Source organism: Notothenia rossii, assembly GCF_949606895.1.
Source record: "Notothenia rossii genome assembly, chromosome: 2".
Lineage (NCBI taxonomy): Eukaryota > Metazoa > Chordata > Actinopteri > Perciformes > Nototheniidae > Notothenia > Notothenia rossii.
This window is the reverse complement of record NC_136904.1, coordinates 86,884,688-86,908,154: the sequence shown is the minus strand read 5'-3', so window position 1 is coordinate 86,908,154 and position 23,467 is coordinate 86,884,688. Positions and strand designations below refer to the sequence as shown.

The 23,467-nt window shown below is 44.2% G+C and overlaps 2 protein-coding genes across 2 annotated transcripts; both read left to right on the top strand.

The window, feature by feature from the left end:
* Positions 1–140: 140 nt before the first annotated feature.
* Positions 141–5,699, top strand: cep97 (centrosomal protein 97). The gene is made up of 11 exons (XM_079663284.1): positions 141–573; positions 1,350–1,492; positions 1,638–1,796; positions 1,925–2,026; positions 2,145–2,258; positions 2,352–2,518; positions 2,634–2,798; positions 2,970–3,148; positions 3,608–4,250; positions 4,382–4,457; positions 4,610–5,699. Exons 1-11 carry the CDS (start codon positions 537–539, stop codon positions 5,087–5,089), a joined length of 2,265 nt encoding a protein of 754 aa, XP_079519410.1. The 5' UTR covers positions 141–536; the 3' UTR covers positions 5,090–5,699.
* A 1,162-nt stretch (positions 5,700–6,861) lies between these two features.
* Positions 6,862–22,822, top strand: nxpe3 (neurexophilin and PC-esterase domain family, member 3). Its single transcript, XM_079666160.1, has 6 exons — positions 6,862–7,247; positions 17,923–18,117; positions 18,674–19,452; positions 19,940–20,010; positions 20,107–20,325; positions 20,403–22,822. Exons 2-6 carry the CDS (start codon positions 18,025–18,027, stop codon positions 20,966–20,968), a joined length of 1,728 nt encoding a protein of 575 aa, XP_079522286.1. The 5' UTR covers positions 6,862–7,247; positions 17,923–18,024; the 3' UTR covers positions 20,969–22,822.
* The last annotated feature ends 645 nt before the right edge of the window (positions 22,823–23,467 follow it).

Sequence of the window (23,467 nt, the reverse complement as noted above, 5' to 3'; positions counted from 1 at the left end):
CTAATAAACGGTAAATATTTGTTTTAGTCAGTTGACGTGTCGTTCATAATTAATACATGATATACGCATGTTGATAATGTTTTGCTTTCTACTTTAAAAATAAATAAAATGAACACGTTAGCTAATCATCACAAGGTTTAAGCAGGGTTTACGTCACAATCTGAGGGTTGCCTAGCAAGCGGTTGAGATTTCTCGTTTGATAAAACAATACAAAATTAATTATTTTAGAAAAATATTAAATGTACATTCAATTAAATATCCACCGTCAATTCGTGGGCGTTTTTGGTCATAATAGCTATTATTTTTTCTGTGTTCGATACTACCTTGTTGGCGGTAGGAAATTACGATTTGTGTAGTCTTCTCAAGCGACAGAGACCACACTCCAAACGAGCGATGTGTCTTGTCTGGACTACAATTCCCCTAACCTCCTTGGTTTGAACCGTTTGACAAGCGACAGGCGCCTCTTGTCTTTCACACCAGACTGTAGTAGCTGGTATAGTTTTTACATAACATTAGGTGTTGCCTGATGCGACAGGATGGGGGTATCAGATTTACAAATCGACACAAATGCTGGTTAGTGGCTATGTTATTGGTTTCGTCAGACAAAAAGCGATGGTTATTTGTTTGTGTAACGCTAGCCCTTGTGAGAAGGTTTATTATTAGCAACCGAACGTTAGCTTAGCTAGCATGTATCTCCACAGATTCCTGCACTGCAGTAAGCTAACGTTACTAACGTTGCATCTGATGATGCTGATCAAAACAGCATGTGTCAATCCTCTATTGACAGGCTTACATATAGTCTTGTATGAAAGATTAACAAAGAATAAATATCAGGCTAACTCACTGTGTTGTGCTAATGTTCTGCAAGTTGTCTAGGTAACGTTAGCTAAATAGTGAAAGACGAAATAATGACTTATTATCTTTGCCATACTTGTCATTCTATAATTTCTACTGTTTGTATTTCTCGTAATTACATTCGGCACTATATAGTTTATACTTTTACTTGAACTACCTGCTGTAACTGCTGCAATTGTTTACTGTACATACTGTATATTAGATTTGATGAGATTTACTTTGTTGCTCCCAATTTGGGAAGCTGTTTTGTTAGCTTGTAAACAAGGCATTGCACATGAATTAACAACAACATAAAATAGAAACTAAACTCGAGTTATCTTAGCTAACATGCATCTCCACAGTATTTGGATGCTCAAGTACCTGCACTCTGAAGAAGGAAAGTGGAGTCTAATCTGAATTTAATGTTGTGTGTTTTGTAGCCAAAGGGGATTAGGAAATAAAAGTTGTTGTGGTGTCTCAGTCTGTCTAATCTCCACTTTATTTGCTCCTACAAGGACCTGTGGTGGATCTTTCAGCACGCGGAATGCAAAAGCTGGATCCTGATTTAATCTGCTCCGAGAAGACTCACACTCTCATCCTGGACCGTAACCAAATAATGAAACTGGACTATCTGGAAAGGAGCCCTGGCCTTCAGCAGGTAATTACACTTTTAAACCCTTTGCTTGGTTTTACTATCTTCATTTACAAGCTTAAAGTGAACTTACTGATGACTCGGTGGATAAATCTAAGTAAATGTTTTTTATTGAATGCCTTTTGTAACATATTTGTATTTTCCCCTTTAGCTATCTGTAGCCAGTAATCGCCTGGTGAGAATGATGGGTGTGTCTCGGCTAACAGAGTTGACAGTCCTCAATCTTCCAAATAACAGTATTGGATATATCGAGGGGCTAAGAGACATGCCAAACCTTAAATGGCTAAACCTGTCAGGGAACAATATTAAGGTGAGTGAGACCGACTGATAGATACTGCATCTAATGTATTCACAATAATGTCATTTCATAGATCGAACAATTAGTTTCAGCTTATGGGTTATTAAATATTTTAACTGACTGTACACCCTTTTACACAGGTCATTGAGCAACTCAACAACTGTGTTTCTCTTCAACATCTGGATCTGTCTGACAATAACATATCCACCATTGGTGATATGACTAAACTGGTGGCATTAAAGGTGAGCGCTGGGGTCACTGAGTTCAACAGTGAGCATTAAACCAACTAAATCACAGATCAGTGCTATTCTTTTCTGAAAAAAAATGTATTCTTTGATACATTTCCTGTCCATTTTGCAGACACTGTTACTCCATGGAAACAGCATTACAACACTACGGACTGTGCCTGTTCATCTACCTGCCCAATTATCCATTCTTTCGCTGGCAGAAAATGAGATAAGGGATCTTAATGAAGTAATTGTTCCCTTACATGTTCAGCACTAATCTCCTTTTAAATGATGCAGAAGCGAATTATCCCTCACCGACTTTTCTTTGATTTTCCCATAGGCATCGTACCTTGCACCTCTCCATGAACTGGAGCAGCTTTCCATTATGAGCAACCCTTGTGTCATGGCAACCCCATCATTGCCGGGTTTTGATTATCGGCCATATGTTATGAGTTGGTGTCTGAGCCTGAAGGTCCTGGATGGCTATGTGGTGTCACAGAAAGAAGGGTGTGTACAATCCTTTGTTGTTACAATATGCCTGATGAAGACAAGATGAACACAAGGGTACTGTATACTGACATTTGAATCTCTTACTTATGGTGTATACATGTCATGATTACAGTCTCAAAGCAGAGTGGCTCTACAGTCAGGGAAAAGGACGTTCATATCGACCAGGTCAGCATGTTCAGCTGGTTCAATACCTGGCCACTGTTTGCCCTCTGACATCATCACCGGCACTGGAGACGGCAGAAGACGCCAAACTGGAGAAGATCCTCAGTAAGCAGAGGTATAAAACTATAAAGGGCATTACTGCTTCACGACATAAAGCTACAAAAACTGCACGGAGAAGAAAATCCTTACTTTATGGTCACAAAAACCCTGCCATACATCATAGTTAATAGAACCTATTTACTTACAATGACCTCATGTTTGCTTTAACATTTCCTCTGGCTCTCAGGTTTCACCAAAGGCAGCTGATGGAGGAGACCCGAGGAGGCTGCTCTAGCCTTCCTCGTCCAACTCAGCTAGACGTGGAGAGGCACAGTCCTTCACATCCCGTCCCACAGGGGGGAGCCAGAGAGTTGAAACAGATCGATGCACCGGAACCAGCTGCTGCGCCATCAGTCTTGGAGACAGGTGAGAGGGCTTATGTCGCAGTGTTTTTACAGCGTTTTAGGACTAGAATTTACTCCCTGGAGAGAACACCCTTAGTGTAGACATGATTCTCAGCTGATTGTCATAGCAACGCCACATGAAACTGACATTAATCCTTTAACCAGCAAAATCTGTTTTTGAAGGTAGCGTGGGCGTGGCTATTTGAAAACGGCTGGTTTTTGTAGGAGTGAGGTGCTAGTGAGAGTGCACAGTGGTTGTACTTAAAAAAGCACCAGGTGCTATCTACAACTTTTGCAAATGGACAACTAAAAAATAGACCCATGTCAAATCATGCAATGGAAATGCGGTATTTGTCCGTCCATGGGTTTGATGCATTGGACATCATGCTTATTTTTTTTTCATCGTTCCTGTTTACAAATAATTGTGATGTAAAGCTTTCTGCATGAGTTTTTAACGGATGGTACGTCTTCTTTTGAACAGAGCCAGTGGTGCAGTTTAACACCTGGATGAGCTGTGATTCTTCCCACCAATCATTGCCTGTAGTTCGCAGCCCAAGGCCCAAAGAGGAGCATATCTACTTAGAGGATGTGCAGACAGATGAGGAGAAACTCAACAGCAGCATGCTTTCCTCTGAGTCCACCTTTCTCCCATTCACATCTGATGTGGAGCCACAAACAACACACTCTGACAGCGAGGACGAGACACAGACATTTGAACTGGACTCCCTTGCTCCAAAGTGGCCAGCACAGCCCAAAAAGCAAAACACAAACAAGACACATCAGGCCCCCCCAGTGGATGTGCAAGAGAGCGCTCTTGAAGGGGAACTTATATCTGGTGCAGCCACTACAGGTGAATCACTGGGGGTCAGAGTAAGCACACCACAAAACAATCTGGAAACATCCTTTGACTTTGGTAGAACAGAGACAAAAGAAAACACAGAGCAGGAAGAAGTCGGTATTTGTGCCGATAAATCAAATGTGACGGAAGCAGCAGTTAAAATCCAGTCATGGTGGAGGGGACAGCACACTCGCTGTTATCACCCCATAGCCAGGGAGGTGCGTAATGAAATCCGCCTGCGCAGGATGCAAGACCACATCGTCTCCCTGTCTGGAAAGTTAGATGGGTAAGCGACTGACCATCATTGTTATTATCTTATGGCAAGGGATGGTTTAACAAGTACTGCCCATGATTGTGTTTATATTTAAATACATATTCACTTCTTGAAGGCTAGGTAACAATGATATTTGTTTGCAGGGTGCAGCAGCAGTATGAAGAAGAGCGGTTACAAAGGCTGGTTCAGGAGGAAGCCGTCAAGTTCCTGTGGAAACAAGTCAGTGGTTTAAAGTCATTTTTAATTTTGGTACCGGTCTGTCTTGAACGGCTATGTTAATGATTTAATGTAGTTTTATCAAGTTTCAAATAAATGATTGAACTTAGTACAGTTTTAGTTAGTTTAACACTGTCCCTGTGTTTCCCCTTTAGCTCCAGTCCATGCAGCAGTGGAAGCAGTCTGTGGAGCAGCAGCTGTCCAGCATCAGTCAGGCCGTCACCCCCGCTCACATCTCAGCTCCTGGACTGTGTGTCCCGCCTGTTGCATCCAGCACGGCCATCCCACCCAGCACAGGGGCCTCGTTCCCAGACTCCGGCTTCCAGTCAACGAGTGATCAGCTGGCAGCGCAGGAGGACAGCTTCCTGAGCAGCGGGACAGCAGACTCTCTGAAGACGGTGCGAGCACTGAGCTCTGTTTGTAGCGGTGGTGTGGACAGCGCGGACTGCAGCCTGCTGGAGCAGTACCTCTCGTCGGTGCAGCAGAGGGAGGAGGAGGCTGAGGAGGGCATCAGTGATAGAACAGAAACACCACAGCCCTCCTCACCAGCATCACCCAGCAAAACAGCACAGTCCCCCTCCCAGGAGGCTGCAGACAACAAATCAGAAGTAAAATGTCTGAAGGAAACTGTCTGAGGGTCTTCACCTAACAAACACTGTACACTACTACTGACTCATTTGGCACTGATTGCAAACTCGAGATGCATTGCTCCCTCTTGAGACTTTGTCCTTGCACCTGTCTTGATAACTGACCCAAATGTCATATAACGGTGCACTTAGTTTCCTTTGTTCATCGAGACTGATCCGAGGATAGGCTTGAAAACAGCAACTTACTGTGAATGTAACTCACTTGTTTTTATACTTCACTTTGTTCTGATATTTAAAATGTTCCTCCCTGTTTAAAGGCAACTATTGTGATGTAGGTTAGGAGTATATTAGTATCTTCAAAGCAATCATTTTAGGATGAAACACAGTAGGTTTCTACCTCTTCTGACTTAAATATCAGGCACAGTATATCCTGTTTCCTTTCTAAATATCCAATCTGTCAAAAACATGTGATTAGCTTCAGTTAAGCGGCTTAGGAATTGTGGAATGTAGTGCGCAAAGCTATATACTACACATAAACAACAAGCATACTATTTATTATCACATCCAGGGTTAACAGTTTGTATCACTTAAGATCACCTCAGAATGTTGTAGCGTCTTTAAAAAAAATGTCAATAAAGCTGCAATAATTATTTTCCAATATTTGTTCTTTGGTTATAATATTATGTTTAAATGAACTGTATTTCTGTAAAGAAGGTATATTGACACTAATTCATGGACAACAACCTTTTTTTGTCACAGCACATTATAATTTTTGGATTATTTTGGTAGGTATTTGTACAGCCTGATTGAATGTGTGTTTGAAGTATTCAAATAATTTATCTCAAAGTAGCAATAAAACTGTAAAAGGTGGAACCTTAATTAATCAATTCACAATACATCCCATGCTTTTGGTAGTTTAATCAAACTATGGATCATATTTATAATCTGATCATATTTTTTGTATTTCAAATCCTAACTCGAAAAACCAGAAGCTCTTATCTAATGTAGTGAAGTTAAAATAGCAATATTTATCTCTGAACTGTAAAGTATAAAATGGCCAATGGTGGTAAAATGGCCAATGGTGGTAAAATGTCTCCATGTTGTATTAAGTACACTACCTGAGTAACAGGGTTCGAGCAGGGTTCGAGTTATGTGGGAGCCAATGGGAGCTGAGCTCCCATAAGGAGGAGTCTGAGCCTGTATTTATAGTCTGTGGTCTGAGCTCTAACGGACGCAGTGAAATCATACATCTGTGGGGGTCGCTAATACATTCCCAACAACCATTATTTTAATCATAAATAATGCATGTGTCAATGTAATGAGTATTATTTACGTTAACGAGGTAAATAGGCTAAAAGAAAAACATGTTTTCCAAAAGAACTACGAATCTCTTGAATGACAATATGCCTGCAATGCACCTCCAAGGTGCGCAATACATTATTGCGCAATCTATGCCTGTGAGCGTGCTGCGCGAGCCGAGATTATGTGTGTGCGTTGTTGAACCTTTTCATATTTAAGTTTGTAGCAAGTAGAGGGCTGCTGCTGTGTGTGTGTGTGTGTGTGTGTGTGTGTGTGTGTGTGTGTGTGTGTGTGTGTGTGAGCGCGTGTGCGTGTGCGTGTGTGTGTGCGTGTGTGTGTGTGTGTGTGTGTGTGTGTGTGTGTGTGTGTGTGTGTGTGTTTGTTTGAGTGTGTGCGTTCGTTTTAAAGACCCCCATAGAGCTCAGTTTATAAATCGAACCCCATGAGTAAATGTTTACCAGGTCATAATGCATTATAACAGGATAAAGCAAGGGGTTGTACTGTATTCATGAGTATTAGTTAATAATGAATGCATTTCCTCTCAATGTATTTTGTTGTGTGGAGATACGTTATATATTATTACTTTGAGGGGCTTCCAGGGTTATTAATGTGCTTCAGTAGCCTACTAACCACCAGAGGACGCAACAGCAAGACCGACGTACCCTTATAAACCCACCCCCTCCCGGGTCCTATTCACCGGAGCTGTCGGCACCATGGTCGGTACACAGGACCATAGGCTGACGCTCCTCCAGCCTCCTCCAGTCTACCAATGACTCTGATTTGCCACCCAAGCCGCCGGTGTCGACTCTCTCCTGCTGACAGAACCGTTAGCATCACCCCCCTCCTCCCCTGCCGGTCCTCCGGCTTCCCAAGGGTCCAATATCCAGCTAACGGGTTACCATTCGACGTAAGTAAAGGAGCATATACGGCTCTTTAACCGTATATAACGTTAGCCGGTTTAACATTAGGTTACATGATTGTATAAATATATGAATGACATTATATGTTGGATTTCACACGTATGTTTCACAGGTTATTATCCCGGTTTTTGTTGTTGTTAGCCGTTCATGTCATAGAAGCAGCTAACCCTATGTCTCAAGATGGAAGAACCACAGGGGGTTTTTACTATAACTAAAAGACAGAGCGATTTATACGGCTGTTAAATCTTCATTAAATAACTTGTAGACATTAATAGGCGTGGGTAGATGTAACGGATTAACAACTGGCACAGCAGCTTTGATTTGGACTAGCCTTAGTGGATAAAAGAAGCATTTGAACTGCAATGGAAATGTTCGAGAGGTCCAACAACAACAACAACAAAATAATCGATTTAGATAGATCCATTGGTGGAAGAAGTAGTCATTAATAGTAGTATAGTAATTATTTACTTAAGTAAAAGTAGTAATACAGTGTAAAAATGCAAGTAAAAGTCCCGCATTCAAAATGTTACTCAAGTAGTTCGTCAAAAAGTATTTGAATAAAAAACTGGCCTACCAAAAGTAAAAGTGCACTTATGGATAATGGCCATTTTAAGCACCAGATATTTAATTATTTTATCAATTGTATTACAATTATTGGTGCATAATATTCAGTACCGGCCCATTCCGCCACTGCCTCCCGGGGTCATATTTCTCCCGATTTCTGACAACATCAGATTTCCTCAAGACAGAGTTTCCACTCCGACTTTAATACAGGTACACCATTATTTGATTTCCATGGTAGCGCGTCTCATTAGTAGCACGCGCAACTGAAAGTCTGAGAGGGTGTTCAGCAGGGTGAGGAAGATAGTCACAGAAAACAAAACAAGAATGGAGAACTCTACCCTCTGCTCACTCCTTTCCTGTAAAATACAGGTCCAGCCCACATGCTCCATCAAGGATGGTGCTACAGGCAGCAAGGCATTGCACTTACTACTACAATAAGCATGTGTAGATGTGCTTTTCATCTTTAAAAGTCTATTTCCCCGCTGCGAGGCTCCTGCGCTAACAGTTCTAACAGCTTGAAATGCTCCCAATTTCTGAGGTCTCAAGGTTGGCAAGTGTGATCGCTTAGCGGGATCTCGCTTGTTAGGGTTAGTTAAGCCAGATAACTCCATATATCGAGGGTCTGTTGAACTGGCTTCGTTGTACAGGCCACTGATCGATTATGCTAAGCTAACCTGTAGCTGCTCCCTCCACACTCGCAACAACTTCATACAGTCATAAATAAAGCAGCTGTATTCGCCATACAGGAAACACACATTTAAAACGGTTTTGCCTGCCGTTTTGTATGGGCTCAGAACAGTTTCATAATACACACATGAACACACAAGGATTCACACTTGTATTTCATGATCCGCAAAAGGATCCACACTTGTGTTTTTCAATGCACACACAAATGTGTTCCGTTTCATATAAAATAATAAAGTCCAAATACAGAACAAAGTTTTACATATGTATTTTTCATCCACACATTTTTGTTTTCCGTTTAAATCCCCTGAACCTGCAAACACAGAAAACGAACAAATAAATCATACCCTCGTGGGGACGCGCTCATGTGATTGGCTTAGAATTGAGGAGACATCTGATTGGCTATAGATAGAAAAAATTACAAGTACGAATCGGCTGAGCATCAGGGGAGTCTCAAAAAACCCACACACGAATGCACAGCGATCCGTGCATAGAAAGCGGGTTGTCTTTGCAGGTTCAGGGGTTTTAAACGGAAAACAAATATTTGAGGATCAAAAATACATATGTAAAACTTTTTTCTGTATTTGGATTTTATTTACGTGTATATGAAACGGAACACATTTGTGTGTGCATTGAAAAACACAAGTGTGGATCCGGAAATACAAGAGTGAATCCTTCTGTGTGCATGTGTGTGTTATGAGACTGTTCTGAGCCCATAGTTTTTGTGTACACAAGCATTCATTCATGGTTTGGAAAGTGGCGTTGTACCTTAATAATATAAAGGCTTGTATTTGCGTGCATTTCCTGTTCGGAAAGTGGCAATGTACTGAGAGTGGAGGTGTCCCGACATTAGCGCCTGCAGACAGGCTCCATGGACCAGTCAGCTCCGGACTGCGCAAAATGCGTACATGAAGCGCTACATCATGAACGCAAGAAATCATAACCTTGAGGGGGCGCGTTCATGTGATTGGCATCTGATTGGCTATAGATAGAAAAAATTAAAAGTAAGAATCGGGTGACCGTCAGGCGAGTATCAAAATGCATCCTGCATTCATCGATCACGTGGACGAAGACGGCGTTTTCCTGCACACGTGGTCAGATCGGAAGCTGTTTAATCTGGCCCGACTGCGCGCGAAAAGAAATGTACGGAAGGTGCTAGTTCGTGAGCTCTTATTCGCGGATGACGCAGCTCTGGTGTCTCACAGCGCAGCTGGTCTACATCGCCTGATGGACAGATTCAGTGCAGCATGCTCTGAATTTGCACTGATCATCAACATCAAAAAGACACTTGTTATGCACCAAGCGGGAAATGCAGCGTCGCCGGTAATGGTGAATGAGCATGTGCTGGAGACTGTTGACCAGTTCACGTATCTTGGCTCAACAATCAGCAGTGACCTGTCATTAGTTAAGGAGATCCAGACTCGTATCGGCAAAACAGCAACGTCTTTCAGTCGTTTGCGCTCAAGAGCCTGGAGCAACAAATACCTTACAGAGCGCACTAAGACACGTATCTACCAATGTTGCGTGGTCAGCGTCCTGCTGTATGGTTCCGAGGCGTGGTCAACTTACGCGCGGCACGAAAGAGAGCTAAATGCTTTTCACATGCGGTGCCTGCGCAACATCCTCGGGATCACATGGCGGGACAAGGTCACGAACGAGGCGGTGCTGGCGCGTACGGGCAACAAGTCAATGTTCCAAACACTGAAGGTCAGGAGGCTGCGGTGGCTCGGTCACCTTCGCAGAATGCCATATGGCCCCATGCCAAAGGACATCTTATACAGCGAGCTGAGCGCTGGTTCCAGACTAGAGGCAGAGGACGACCACTGCTGCGCTTCAAGGATGTCGTAAAACGTGACATGGGGGTCCTGGACATTGCGACGGACAACTGGGGGAGGCTGGCGGAGGACCGGACGAAGTGGCGCCAGCAGCTGCGCGAAGGTGGTGACAGACTTGAAAAAGACTGGATTTGTGGACTTGCTCAAAAACGTGGACATACTGTATCTCTCTGATTGCACTGTACAATCTCTTGTAGATTTTCTTGCCAATACAACTTTATTGGGTAGAACCAGTGTAAGGTGTCTCTTCGCAGCTGCAGCATGTATCCTAGTGCAGTCTCTTAACCACTATCTAACATCATGGTTGAAGGTTGCTCAAGCCAGCAATAAAAGACCAGGTAGGAACTAAGGATGGGAACGATTAATTGAATATTCGAAATTATTTAGGTATTCAAATATCAGAATATGAGTTATGAATATTTGTATTATTCTTTCTTTTTGGAGGGGTGCCTAAGTTGATAAAATATTATCAAATGGAATAATTCAATGTATACGACAGTGCCATAGCTAAATGTGTTAGGTCTAAAGGTGTGTTTTGCTCCGCTCACCGGTCCCTCAGAAAGGGCTGCAGGTGATGATCTCTCTCTCGCGTCCGGTTATATTTCACTCGCGTTTATGTCCAAATCCATCAGATCTAGCTAGTTCTAGCTAGTGATATGGCTGCTGCCCCTCCCTACACGCAGATCACGCAGACTCAAACCTCATCTTATGCCCAGCTGAGAGGGTCTTTGTTACAGAATGGTTTAGGCTAGGTTGCAGCTCCACCCTGTGGACGTATTGTGCCTGTGTTATATATATATCTGCCTCACGTGACTCTGCCCCAGTTGTATGATTACCTGCTTAATGTGAATACACGGCGTTGAGACACAGCCTGATTTGCCTTGTTTATTAATGCACCTACATCTACAAACATGGTGTCAGAAGCTCAAATAGGACCCAGCTGTGGATTGCATGCTACTATCCGTCGCTGAGACGGCGTGCATTTATTTGTTTTGGTGAGGTTTAGCAGTTTCAGTTAGCCTGTTAGCATTAGCGTCACGTTGGAACAATGGCATCCAGCATCCCACCTCCGGAGCCTATGAAGATGGCGGGGGACATCCACGGCAACTGGGTGAGCTTTCGAGCAGAATTTGAGGATTATCTGCTTGCGACCGGGCTCAGCGAGAAAGAAAAGCCGGTACAAGCAGCTGCGCTAAGGAGGCTAATGGGGAACGACTGCCGCCATGTTTACAAACACAACCTGGGACTCACCGCGGACCAACAAAAGGATGCGGGTGATATACTGGTGGCACTGGAGCAATACTTCACGCCCGCAAAGAACGTAATCTTTGAGAGGTACGTTTTTGGCAACCTTAAACAAGAGGATGGAGAGCTCTTGGATGCGTTTGCTACCAGGCTGAGGGAAAAGGCTGCCTCTTGTGAATATGGAGCTTTAAAAGATGAACTCATAAGGGACAGGCTTGTTCTCGGGATAACTGACGAGGGTGCTAGACGTCGTTTACTAAGGGAAAAGGACCTTAAATTGGACGAGGCCATTAAAATTTGCCGTGCAGCCGAGGTCATGGACAGCAAGTTAAAAACCATGTCACTGGGCAGCTCTGGACCTGGAGACAGCGTTAATGCCACACAAGGACAGCGATATGGACGGAGGTCTGCCAGCAGGCCATCCGAGTCCACCAACACATCTGCACAACCACAGAGCATGAGAGACGCTGGCGAATGCAAGTACTGTGGCACACGGCACAAGCGTGGGCGGGACCTGTGCCCTGCTTTTGGTAAATCGTGCCGCTCGTGTGGCACTGCTAACCATTTTGCAAAAGTATGCATGAAAAGAGGCCAGCAGGCACGCCAGTTGAATGCTGTGGATGACCCGTTGCCAGGGGAACTGGAGGACAGCGATGAGAGAGACGTGTACACAGCGGAGAGCGTGGGGGCTGTGAACACTCAAGGTAAAAAGTGGTTTGTCAACCTGCCACTGCAAAGTGGGGTTCAGAGGTGCCAGCTCGACTCTGGAGCCACTTGCAATGTGATGAGCATCAAGGACAAGACGAGACTGGCATCTAGAACGCCTCTTCTGAAGAGTCTCACCAGATTAAAACTATACAACAGTGAGTGGATGAGCTCATTAGGTGTGTACAGCACACAATGCATCATTAGGGGTAAGACGCACAGACTGGACTTTGAGATCGTGCATACTGGCCAGAGGCCCTTGCTTTCGGGTGAGACATGTGAGAGACTTGGTCTGATACGCTTCACCATTCCTGAGGAGCTGAATAAGGTGGAGCACTGCAGGAAGGGAGACCTGACCAAGGAGTGTCTTGTCAGCACCTACCACGACGTGTTCACCAGCCCTGTTGAGTCTCTGCCTGGTGATATTCACTTTGAGCTGGACAGCACTGTGACACCGGTGCAGTGTGCTCCCAGGAACGTTCCAGTGGCCCTCAAGGCAGCTGTTAAGGCTCAGCTTGATCGATATGAAGAGGAGGGACACTTGACCACAGTCACTCAACCCACGGACTGGATTAGCAATCTAGTCATAGTAAAAAAGCCAGACAAATTGAGACTATGCATTGACCCGAAGCATCTCAACCGTGCTCTGAAACGGTCCCACTACCTTATGCCCACTTTAGATGACGTGTTGTATAAGCTGCCAAAGGCACGTATATTCACCCTGGTGGATGCACGTGATGCATTCCTGCAGTGCCGCTTGGATGAAGAAAGCAGCCTGATGACAACATTCTGGACACCGTGGGGTAGGAAACGCTGGCTGAAACTTCCTTTCGGTGTGTCAGTTGCCCCGGAGCTGTATCAAAGGAAGCAGCATGAGCTGCTGGCTGGCTTGACAGGGATTGAGCCCATAGCTGATGACATCCTTGTAGTCGGCTGTGGGGACACAGAGGATGAGGCCAATCGCGACCATGACACAAACCTCATCGCTCTGATGGACAGATGCAGGGAAGTAAAGCTGAGACTGGGCCTGAAAAAGCTGCAGTTCCGAGTGAAGGAGGTCCGCTTCCACGGCCACATACTGTCCGCGGAGGGCCTCAAGGCTGACCCTGACAAAGTCAGGGCGGTGCTGGACATGCCAAACCCCACAGACGCAAAAGGGGTCCAGCGGTGTGTCGGATTTGTGAACTATCTGTCCAGATTCATGCCACGATTGTCAGCGGTATGTGAGCCGCTGAGGAGACTGCTGGACAAGGATGTGATGTGGCACTGGCTGCCCAAACATGATGCCGCCATGAAGGAAATCAAGGCACTGGTCACGGCGGTGCCAGTCCTAAGGTACTATGACGTCCGCAAGCCAGTCACCGTACAGAGCGACTCCAGTCAGGCGGGTCTGGGCTGCTGCTTGCTTCAAGGGGGACAGCCTGTCGCATTCGCCTCCCGGGCATTGACCCAAACAGAGCAAAATTATGCACAGATTGAAAAGGAGTGCCTGAGCATCGTATTCGCCTGCCAACGCTTCCACTACTATCTATATGGGAGGGGTGATGTGACTGCAGAGACCGACCACCGCCCGCTGGTGTCCATCTTCACCAAGCCCCTCCTCAGTGCGCCAAAGCGCCTTCAGAGCATGCTCCTCACACTTCAGAATTACTGCCTTGCGGTGGTATACAAGCCAGGCCCTGAGATGTACATAAGTGACACGCTCAGCAGAGCCACCACCCCGCCACAGAGAACAGACACACTGTACCAACGTGAAATGGTCTGCAGCATGCAGCAGGAGCAGTGTGACACGGCGGCCATTCAGCAGGCAGACTATTTAAATGTCAGCAGCCAACGCCTGGCACAGATTCGGACACACACTGAGGAGGATGTGTGTCTTCAAACACTTAAGTCTGTCGTGCTGGAGGGATGGCCAGGACACAAAGAGGAGACCCCTGTAGCCGTCAGGGACTACTGGGCCGTCAGAGATGAGATAAGTGCACAGGATGGCGTGCTCTTCAGGAGTCAGCGCGTCATCATTCCAAAAGCTATGCGCCCGGAAATGCTGAGACGGATCCACTACAACCACGTGGGGGGCGAGGCGTGCTACAGGCAGGCCCGTGATACACTTTACTGGCCCGGTATGCAAGGGGAAGTCAAGGATTATGTGCAAAAGTGCTCTGTGTGCAATGAGTATGCACACGAACAACAGAAAGAGACTATGATGTCACACCCGCTCCCCACACGTCCCTGGCAGCTTTTAAGCATGGATCTGTACAGCTACGCAGCACAGAACTTCTTGCTCGTGGTGGACCATTATTCTGACTTTTGGGAGATCGACCTGCTCCCTGACCTATCAGCGGACACCACGATCCGTAGATGCAAGGCACAGTTTGCACGCTACGGTGTCCCAGACAGGGCCATTTCTGATGGTGGAGGCCAGTTTGCCGGTGGAGAGTTCCGGGCGTTTGCGAGAGAGTGGGGTTTTGAGCATGTCATGTCCTCACCGAGGCACCCAAAGGCTAATGGCAAAGCGGAGTCAGCAGTGAAAATTGTAAAGAGCCTGTGCAGAAGGGCAGACCGTGCCAAAGAGGACCCCTGGAGGGCCATATTGCATTGGAGAAATACGCCCACTGAGGGTATGCATTGCAGCCCAGCACAGCGGCTTATGTCGCGGAGACTGAGAACCCTTCTCCCTGTGGCCGACCAGCTACTGGTGCCTCAGGTCGTCACGGGTGTTCCTGACAAGCTGAAAGTGAAACATCAAGCAGCAAAGCTGACATATGACAGATCTGCCAAGGATCTGCCGGAGCTGAACGTCGGCCAGCCCATACGGATGAAGCCGCTCCCAGGAGACAGGACGGGCCGATGGAGGAGAGGTGTGTGCCTTCAGCAGTTGGGACTCCGGTCCTATCTGGTCGGTGTGGAGGGGACCACGTATCGGCGCAACAGGGTTGATCTTCGACCAGCAGAGGCGGCCCTTCTCCAGCCGTCAGTTCTCCCAGAATCGGCCCCGGAGCAGCCTGCGAGTGGGGGGAGCGCCAGAGAGGTCGTCTGCGTCCCCGAGGAGTCTCCAAGGCCATCACCCCCGAGGTCGTCGCGGTCTTCCCCGCAGACTGGGGGTACACCATGCCGTGAGTTACAGGGCCGGGCCTTCTCCCGGAGCGGACGGCTGATTAGACCTCCTGACAGACTTGACCTCTAGGACACACACACGCACTCACACACACACACTTGGACTGTGCGCACTCAAACACACATGGACGATAAAGATTTAAAAAAAGAAAAAAAAAAAGGAAGTGGAGAGATTGTAAAACAAATGTGATTGATTGTTCTGAGTTTATTGCTGATGTGTTCTGATCCAGCTATTATTGAAGTGTCTTTGCTAGGTGCACTATTTGTTGTTGAAATCATTTGATTAATGTTCTGTTTAAAGGTCAACCGTTTAATGGCAGTATTGATCCTGTGTTGTTACTTAACAAAAGGAAGGGAGATGTTACAGAATGGTTTAGGCTAGGTTGCAGCTCCACCCTGTGGACGTATTGTGCCTGTGTTATATATATATCTGCCTCACGTGACTCTGCCCCAGTTGTATGATTACCTGCTTAATGTGAATACACGGCGTTGAGACACAGCCTGATTTGCCTTGTTTATTAATGCACCTACATCTACAAACAGTCTTCTCTACAGCTGGCCTGATTGTGAATCGCCTCCGCACCCGCCTCTCCCCTGAGCATGTAGACATGCTCATATTCTTAAACAAGAATGAGTATTGAATAAATAAACTCTGTGCATAGGCCCTGTTACAGGTTGTTGATCTCTGAGTCTGTTGTAATAGGGTTACGATACCCTAAACCGTTGTGTTGTTCGTGTATGATCCCTCTTTAATTAAAAAAAAGTTATGTTTTAAGCATGAAAGCTCTAGGCCTATAGCTGTCAACTGTTCAAACTGTGATCACCAGTTCAATACATTTGACAAATTCGACTTGGTTTCTATACTTATTTGAACATGTATTTTTTTTTTTTTCAAAACAATTTTTTTTTTATAGGACATATACATTTCGGTTAACTTTTTTTGGGGGGGTCGAATATTCTAATATACATTTGCTTTCAAATTCCCATCCCTAGTAGGAACATTGCAGCCTTTCATTGCAAAAGGAGATCAAGATCCTTCCTGCCGCAACACGTTGGTAGCTCAAAGGAATTTCTTATCAGGAATCTGTTCATATTAGTTCATGCCATGCTAGTTGCAGTCTGACCTATCCATAGCCGTGGGAACATGTTTCAAATGGGGGGTGCTGTGGGGATGACACCAGGGCTGGTTCTGACCAATGTGCTGCTTGGCAAGATTTTAGCTGGCAATGAAAAACCTCTACAAAAGCCCAATACACTGCAAAAAGAGAAATATATTGACATGGTGGACAGCTTATATAACAAGGCTTCAAATTTATTATATATTATAACATGTTTTAATTGGGGGGGTGGACTTCACATCCTCTAGGGGGGTCCGGGGGGACTCCCCCGGGAAGATTTTTTTTTAACATTTTAAAGTAAAATGCTTCAATTTGGTGCACTTTAAGCGCCCAATTAGAGACTGATCTAGGGGGTACTACTCTAAAAACACCTTTATGAAAAAGATCGTTTTGTATTTTATTAATCAAATAAGTAGGTATGTGAACATTTCCAATAACCTACCATAGCCAATAACAAATACATGTAACTTATTTTATTTGTGTTGTTCATTCATATCTTATTTTACCAGTAAACATTTATTTATTTATGTATATTTTAAAATCTCTCCAGTTTTAAACAATATTTTTGGTTTACTGTCCTATAGTATACATTGGAATGATTTCAAACCTGTTTTTATTTATCCTAATAATTATAAAGGTGTGCCTTGGAAATATTTGTTTACATAAATTGTGATCAAAACGTTTGAGACCCACTGAGATAACTTAGACTAAAGTTAACTATCTAAGCCCTCAGAGTCCTTTACCTCACTGAGCCTCTCAGTCTGACAGGACAGAACACGCCCTCCACATTATTGTAGAAACAGCTTCTTATATCCGTTAGCGCAACAGAAGCTAACAACAATCCCCGCCGGTACCGCGGTATCCCCTCTCTCTATCTCTCTGACTTTGGCTGTGAGCTGCGTGCGCCTGCTCAGCCAACATCCCCCACTTTCATCACTTACAGCGCCCATCGTACAGGGCAAATGGAAAATGTAACCGGGGTGAAAAGGGTGTTATCTTTACTTAATTATGATCGTTGTTACATCAAGGCTGAAAATTCGTTTTTTTTTTATTATATCTTGTGGAAGTGCAGATCCCCTGTCCTCCACCAGGGGGTGCTGCAGCACCCTCAGCACCCCTACTTCCCACGGCCCTGGACCTATCATACTCATTTAAAAAGGAAAGCTGTAAAGAAGGAAAATGCAAAGAGGTTATCACTGTGGAACATCTTCTTCAATGTGTCCACATTTTTTTTTATAGACGGACATTTGACTGTGCATACAACTGATTATCAGTTCACAAAATGCAAGTTCAAATATAAACCCAAAGCAGAAATAAACTAAAGGTAAAGACAATATGATTTTTAAATGTTTCTTCATACTCATAGTACTTTGTTTGTTCACCATTCTCGATTACAGATTTTGCCAGTATCAGTCGCTGAGGATGTTATGATGCCATCATCGCCGGTGTGACGACTGAGTGATACCGGGCCTGATCATGGGAGACAGAAGGAGGTCACCATGTGCAGAAATGTGTCCAAATATGCCCTCTTCTTCCTCTTTCTAGCCCTGTCTGGCTGCATCTTCCTGTTGCGCAACATTCACACTGTGGAGGTGAGGAGAGAAGTTTGCTACATGGGTTTACTGAATCACCCTACTATTACTTCATTTTGATATTGCTTTAGCTTAGATAGTTAAAGTACAGACAAGTCCTTAGAAACTGAATGGAAATGTTATGTTTTATATACCTTTTGACACTATTAGGATGACTATCATTTCTCCACTTCTAGTCTCTAAGATCCCCACGTTTATATATGTTTAGTACTTTATGTCCTTTTTTAAATGTTACACAACCCTTTGTTTTAAAAAATTATATTTAAAGTATTATTCTGGTTTTCTTTTGGATTTGTGCTTATATTATATTGCTTTGTAAATCCAAAACCATTCACTGTTGTTTTATGTTGCACATTAACTTCCTATTGTTGTTCTGTTCACTTAAACTTGCACAGCACTTTGGCCAACTCCGGTATTTATGAACATGCTATATAAAGAAACTTGACTCGACTCAACTTTTACTGAGAAAGCTTTTGGAAAATGTATTTATTCCTTTTATGGATTTGTGTGGTAGGCCGATGGTCACATGTCTTAACTCTCCTTCCTTTCTCTACAGAACTGGAACTGCCACACTATCTCAGCCCTCTACCAGCTCCAGAGCAGGATCCAGTCCTCCTTCCTCCCCGTGAATCTGCCCACCTTTCATAACAACCGCTCCTTCTGTGCACATCTGGGCCAGAAACCAACGCCTGAAGATGAACTGGAGGAGCGCTACCTGTTGGACTCCATCACCTGGCCTGGACCCCCGCCTCGCTCCTCACCCCCCGCCCTGCGCCAGACGAGCGACCCCGTGCACAGCCTGTTCGCCGTCCTCCCCACTCAGGGAGGGAGGGAGTGGCATGTGGGCGACCAGCTGGAGGCGCTTGTCCAGATGCACGACTTCCAGGGTCGTCCAAAGCGCTACGGAGGGGATTTCATTTTGGCCAGACTGCACTCCCCAGAGCTGGGAGCAGGCGTAGCGGGTAAAGTGCTGGACCACAAGAACGGCTTTTATTCTGCTATGTTCCCGCTTCTCTGGGTGGGTTCTGCACATATTGAGATCACACTGGTGCACCCGAGTGAAGCGGTGGCTGTGCTGCGACGGCTGAGGGAGGAACGGCCTGATCGGGTGTTTTTTAAGAGCCTTTTCCGCCTGGGCTTCCTGTCTGAGACAACAGTCTGCAACATGTGCCTGCCCCTTGAGCAGCCTCTGTGCAACTACACTGACCTCTACACAGGCGAGCCCTGGTACTGCTACAAGCCTAAGATGCTCAGCTGTGACACCAGAATCAACCATGCCAAAGCAGGCTACCAGAAACACCTCATCACCAACAAGGAAGCACTGCTCTTCCAGAGGTTTGTAATGCGGAGGAAACTAATCGTAATATGATATATATTTGAGATGTAGTAAGGCATTATTCTCCAGACCAAAATGATAAATATATTCATTTTTCTTACAAGAGTTAGTGTTCAAAGCATAATATATATATATAAGACGATAGCCACATATAGTATTCTTAAGAGATAAGTGAATTATAATCCAAAAACAAAGTCAAAATAAGTCCAACGAATGGATGAGAGGAATCTGTAATGTCAGTAGTGAAGGAAGTTGATTCGTTAAAACATGTATGGATGTTGGGCTCTAAAAACGATAAAAAAGCAACTAAAGTCAAGGACACAGAAATGTGGAAAGCACTCTGACAAAGAAAGGACTCAACTGTCCTCAACTTATTAAAACCAGACTTCAGAGGTTCAAAGCCTTTATTGTCATATGCTGTAGTTATGGTAATGAAAATCTTAAGTCTTAACCTTTACCTCATCCATTCTTTGTCTTTTGTCATAGTGGTGTAAACATTAAAGTTCCCATACACGCTTCAGGACCCAACGGAATCGACGTTCTGCCCCCCAGGAAAGGTACAGTATCCCTGCAGAGTGTGTGCCTCATGTCCTTTGCTTTTGATTTATTCCATTAATTTAATTTTGTTTGCCACATTTCTCGCTTTGCATCAGAGGTAGAGGTAGAAAGCAGCAGTGTAAAACCAGAGCCAATTAAGCTAGCCCCGTCTGGATATTACTACGAGGACTCATGGAGGCCATTAAGTGGCATTGCAATGCGCCAGTTCAACGAATCATCCGCTATCACTCAGTGTTTGGAGAACAAGGTGATCAACATGTACGGAGACTCTACCGTCAGACAGTGGTTCGAGTACCTCATCACTTTAGTACCAGGTGAGTTCTCTTTTCCCCTCATTCTCACACTAACTTGTATATTCCCACTGCAACTTCCATCTGTTCCCCTTCCCCAGGGTTGAGGGAGTTCAATTTGAGCAGTCCTAAGAACGTGGGGCCTTTCATGGCGGTGGACAGCACCCATAATATCCTGTTGAAGTACCGTTGCCATGGCCCGCCCATCCGCTTCTCCACCGTCATGGCCAGTGAACTGCGGTACGTTTCAAACGAGCTGGACGGCCTCTCCGGGGGGCCAAACACTGTGGTGGTCCTCAGCATTTGGGCCCATTTCAGCACCTTTCCTGTGGAGGTGTACATACGGCGGCTGCGTCACGTCAGGCGGTCGCTGGTGAGACTTCTGGACCGGGCGCCGGGGACGATGGTTGTGATTCGCTCGGGGAACCTCCAGGCCCTGGACCCGGAGGTGAGCCTGTACAACAGCGACTGGTACTCCCTGCAGCTGGACGAGGTGCTCAGGTCCATGTTCAAGGGGCTGAACGTGCTGCTAGTGGACGCCTGGGAGATGAGTTTAGCTCACCACCTTCCTCACGCCCTGCATCCTCCGCCAGTCATCGTCAAAAACATGATAGACACGCTTTTGTCGTACGTTTGTCCAGATAAGACAAAGAGACAACTTACATAGGAGAGGATGACGATACTGGATCTTGTTGTCGAGGAGTTCATTATGTGATGTTTTTTTCCGAAGGTACACACCCTTTAAATACGATCTTTAATGAGAGATTTGCCAGATTCAAAGTACTGTTCTCCGTTTTGGTTTGTTTTTAAACTAATTTTGTTCTGAAAATGCCAAAGCCTTTGGCGCAGTGATAGTTACTTTCCATCTGCTTTTGGTGCCCAAGTGTTGTGTGTGTATGCATTTTTAAAGTAATCACAAAGATTTACCTTCAAATGAATGTCTTTTAAGTGATTTGCCAAATGAGGTAACCCTACAATGAGTGGGTCTAATGGTTCACGCGTGAAAGTCTTTGCATTGGTAGCATTACAAACAGGGTGTGGCATATTCCTGGGTAAATGTACAAGATGCACAAAGTTAGTCAAGTGTTTCCCATCAGCCAGCTGTGCTTGGTTTGCCAAAAAGTATAGGATGCAGCTCATGTAAAGGACTACCTCTCCAACTCTCTTGTGTTCATCCTTTTCTGGTCTGAGCTTGCACTGCGAGTAAACTGTAACTCTCCAAACAAAATAAAGATGAAGACAGACCATGCAATTAAAGTTAAAATACTTACGTCAAACAGGCAAGTTTTAAAAACCCACCTGGAAATACTGCTTACCATCATGGTTTCGCCAAAGAGAATTAAATGGAAATCATCGAGACTTTACGTTGTCCATATTTGTGGTTAGTATGCTTTCAAGGTTGCAGTTTAAACTTTATATTTATGCATATCTTTGTTCGTTAGTTTTGCCAAAGCTGAAGAATCTGTGAGTTTTCATCTCGAGATTTTCCTCAGGCAGTTCGGTGTTAAAATGAAATTATGTTCGGATGTTGACCTCACTTAATTAGGTCAGGCTATTTAAAATGAAATACTGCTTTCTCTGATTGATTGTTCTGCTAACTACTCCTTTGTTAATTATCATCTATAAATGTGTCGGATTTTATTTTATAGTTAATGTTAATTTAGGTGTTAACACTACATATCATCAATGGAACTTCTTAAGTTAAATACTGACTGCATTTATATTGCTTTTATCCACATTTCTTTACAAATTTCTTTTAAAACTTGTTATTTAAAGGCAGCCTGAAACTCTTTGGTTGATCATCATTTTGCACAATTTACTTTTGGGATTTACTTTCTGCTTGTATATGCTCAAACGTCACTTTGAAGCTCTGGCTTTATTTTTGTATCTTTGGAGTCCATCCACATTGTGTCAGTTCCTATCGCTAATTTTACTTTCTTTCTACGTTAACTTTTTTATCCTTTATGCCGTCCCATGTTTATCGTAGGAAGACAGCGAAGTTTGAAGGAGAGGTGGTTATCAGGTCTGTGTGATACAAAGAGAAAAATGTGCCTGTAATCCTGTCTGTCTCTGACGACGATCAGACGCCGACTTTTAACAGACTTTGTCAAAACTCATTTTAATAAGAACAGCATCATCACTGTCAAATGTTTGCTTTTATAACTCTTAAGACGAGCAGCTCATGACTCTGTTTTGTCATTCGCTTTCTCAAACTGGAGATTAGGTTGAAGAAGCTTCGAGATTAAGGTAAATAACATATCAATAAAATGTGGGTATAATAATTGTCACGATAAATCAGGATCATGACATGGTGATGCATCTGGTATCTTGCATTTTCCTGATCTTAAAACCGTTAGTACATTTCAATAAACTAAACTGTTAACACTATATGATGTCCTTTTGTTGTTCTGTTGTTTATGTTTTCATGTGGAACCTACTGCTGCAGGTCTCCCTTGAAAAAGAGATAATTGATCTCAATGGGATTTTACCTGGATAAATAAAGGTTTTGAATTGAATTGAACACAGCAGCATTAGTAGCTCTGGTTTTTTGTTTAATTTTGTGTGTGTGTGAGAGATGTGGCAAAGAGGGCATCATTAAAACACGGACACAGCATTAAATAGGAACAGCATTAACAGTTTCATTCACACATGCTTTTTAAATAGACACAATTTACTGCAGATGCTCATTCCAAAGGACTTATAATTCAAATGCTTTGTGCTGTAAATTAAAGGGCTCTCCTATAGGGAATTATTTGAAATGTTCACTTGTTTATGCACCAAAGAGGAAAACAATCTGGGCTTCAAAATGTTTTTCAGTAATTTCATTCCAAGAATTTTAAAGAAATAAGAGGACCATAAAGAAGTGGATTAAAACCAACCCCACCCATGACGGCTTAAATGTTAAAAAGACGTCGACAGGACAAATGAAAAATCAGTGCAAATAGCTTTCAGATGTGTTTGAGTCTCGGACAAACTGAAAAGAAAACTAAAGAAAAACTATGATACAACTTGCTGGCAATGGTTAAATCCCTAATACATCCGTCCTTATTGCTGCTTCCTGTTGGAATAACTTGCAGGAAAGAGAGGCTGAATACAGGATAAACAAAACTTAGCAAACAACTGAAAGACTGATAGACTGAAAACTGTGTATGGGTCCACCAGAGAT